At 43.0% G+C, this 2,684-nt stretch overlaps 1 protein-coding gene across 1 annotated transcript; it reads right to left on the bottom strand.

Annotated features, from left to right (window-relative positions):
- Positions 1–313: 313 nt before the first annotated feature.
- On the bottom strand, positions 314–1,288 carry LOC103539230 (olfactory receptor 6B1). Its single transcript, XM_008505721.2, has one exon. It carries the CDS (start codon positions 1,277–1,279, stop codon positions 314–316), a length of 966 nt encoding a protein of 321 aa, XP_008503943.2. The 5' UTR covers positions 1,280–1,288.
- Positions 1,289–2,684: the final 1,396 nt, after the last annotated feature.

The following is a 2,684-nucleotide window of genomic DNA, read 5'->3' as shown; positions in this document are numbered from 1 at the left end:
TTTTCCTCCAATTATAAGCCTTGTGCATCCTGAGGATGGTATGGAATATCCCTGTGGTTTCTTGGGGGGAGCTGCTCCAGATATTTCCCTTCCCAGCTTCTTGTCCCACCCCAGTCTGGGGGAATTTGTTGGGGAATTCAATGTTCTGGATGCTGCATGAACACCCCCCAGCAGTAACCAAGATTTCCCACTATTATCCCTGTTTTCACCCCAAATCCAGGGCACAGCACCCCATTCTGAAGGAAATTCACTCAATCCCAAGCCAAACCCACACACTTTCTTTCTAGCTCCCCCCCTTCTGTAAGGATTGATCCTAAAGGTGAAGAGCGATGGACAGAGGGACCTTGGGGGCAGCTTTTGTCCTGCTGAAAGTTTTTTTCCAAGCTTCTCGAACCTCCTGGTTCCTCAGGCAGTAAATGAAGGGGTTGAGCATGGGAGTTACTGTGGTGTACACGACTGACACCAATTTATTCAGATTATAGGGGTGGATTCTCTTGGGCCGGGCGTACATGAACAGAGTAGCTGAGAAGAAAATAGTGACCACGGTGAGGTGAGAAACACAGGTGGAAGCAGCTTTCTTCCTGCCCTGGGATGTGGGAATGTGTAAAATGGTGTTGATAATGCACAGATAAGAGATGGTGGTGACAGAGAGGGGAAAGAGCAGGATGCTCAAGGCCAGGATGAAATCCACCCTTTCGGCCACCGCCACGTCGGCGCAGGAGAGGTTGAGCAAGGGGCTGATGTCACAGAAGAAGTGGTTGATGAGGTTGGAGCCACAAAAAGACAGCTGGGAAATGAAAAATACCTTCAGCAGGGAGGCCAAGAAGCCAGAGAGCCAGGAGAAGGTGGCGAGGTAGAGGCAGGTCCTGGGGTTCATGATTTCTGGGTAGCGCAGGGGGATGCAGATGGCGACGTAGCGATCGTAAGCCATGGCTGCAAGGAGGATGCACTCAGAAGAAATCAGGGAGCTAAAGAAGTAAAGCTGGGTCATACAGCCTCCAAAAGAGATGTTTTGGCTTCCCAGGAGAAAATTCCCTAAGAGTTTGGGGACGGTGACTGATATGTACCAAGCCTCCAGGAAGGAGAGGTTGCAGAGGAAGAAGTACATAGGCTTGTGAAGGTGATGGTTTGTTTTGATCAGGATGATGATCAGTAGGTTTTCCAAGATGGTGAAGATGTAAACCACCAGGAATATCAGAAAGAACAACACCTGAAGCTCCATGATAGATGGGAATCCCAGCAGGATGAACTCTTTGAATTTTGTGCTGTTTTTCTGCATCGTGGTGAAGGGTCTGGCACGAAGCTTCAGGGAAGTAAAGGCAAATAAAATAAAAATAAATTAAAAAAAAGGAATATTTTTAAATCAAAGAAATAGTGAGAAGAAGTGAAGAAACTGGCACATTGAAAAGAAGAAAGCAACAGTGGTAAAAAAGGAAAAAAATGAGAGGAAGAAAAGGAAGAACATCATTATTACATTCAGGTTGTGTAAGATTCTGGAGATAGAAATAAAAATTAATTATGGTATTTTGATAAATAGTTCATAATGAGTGGCTTGGATTATTACTGAAATCCAAGGGTATTTTATGCCCAGTACTTTGTGCTCATTAACTCACAGGGAATACTGGATATCCAAGATTGAGCTCAGTGCTGCAAATCCAGGTCATTCCTGCACTGCCTTAGGAATGGGGTTTGGTCCCCACTCCATTTTCCCAGCCCAGAAATCCTCAGGATTTTCCCTAAATGAAGCAAACACATCCAGAGAGCAGTGTGTTTATACTTAACAAAGCTCCCTGGGAAGTTAAATTATGTTTCTGAGGAATATATTCCTCCTTCTGGGTCTTTTCCTCTCCCATCTCCTGTTTTTCCATTTCTCTAATGGAAAAAAAAAAAATAAAAAAAAAGACCTCATTTTCATATTTAATTCTCAATTTATACAGGGCAAAACTGAAGAGGAAAAAAACCCCACAACACTCTCAAACTGGAAAATGCCCATTTCTCTCCTTTCACCTTTCTTTTATTATAAGAAATGTTTTTTCATCTTGTTTTAAAGCTCTACTAGGGCAGCATTTTTCTTTTATGCCCAAAGCAAAGAACCAAACCACCTCTTTCAGCCCCTCCAGAATTATTAAGAGAAAATAATAATAAACATATATATAAAAATAATAATAAAATAGGTTTTCAGTGATGGAAGGATGGAGAGAAACAAGATAAACCAGGTGGCTCGAGTTGCCAAAGAGTGGGTGAGAGTCCACCTGTGCCTGGTTAGGGCAGGACCCCTATTACCAGGGGAAACCTTAATAATTTCCTCCTTTCCAGAAGGAAACCTTAATAATTTTAATTTCCTCCTGGAAAACATTCCCAAATCTAACAAATTATCTATTTATTTATTATTTACATATTTGAGGGTTTAACTTCCACCTAGAGCTACACAAGTTCTTTATTACACTTCCTGGAGATGAAGAACAGGGGGAAACTTTTCCCCTCTTACCTTCACACCAGTTCAGCAGTGCCTGTGCTCCCAGTTATGGACTGGTCAGTGCAGACAACACTTCTCCAGGATTTCCTTGGAAAAAAAACACAACCTGAGTGTTGGGAATTCTGCTGAGCTCCTGACCTGGGGGCTTCTTCCCTATTTATAAAATAAAATGCCAGCTCCTCAGTTACTTCCCAGGGATTCTGCCTCT

The sequence above is a fragment of the Calypte anna genome, chromosome 27 (genome assembly GCF_003957555.1).
Source record: "Calypte anna isolate BGI_N300 chromosome 27, bCalAnn1_v1.p, whole genome shotgun sequence".
Lineage (NCBI taxonomy): Eukaryota > Metazoa > Chordata > Aves > Apodiformes > Trochilidae > Calypte > Calypte anna.
This window is presented reverse-complemented; position numbering and strand designations above follow the sequence as displayed.

Coding starts and splice junctions, on each gene's coding strand:
- LOC103539230 (XM_008505721.2), bottom strand. CDS start 1,279: ATGCAGAAAAACAGCACAAAATTCAAAGAGTTCATCCTGCTGGGATTC.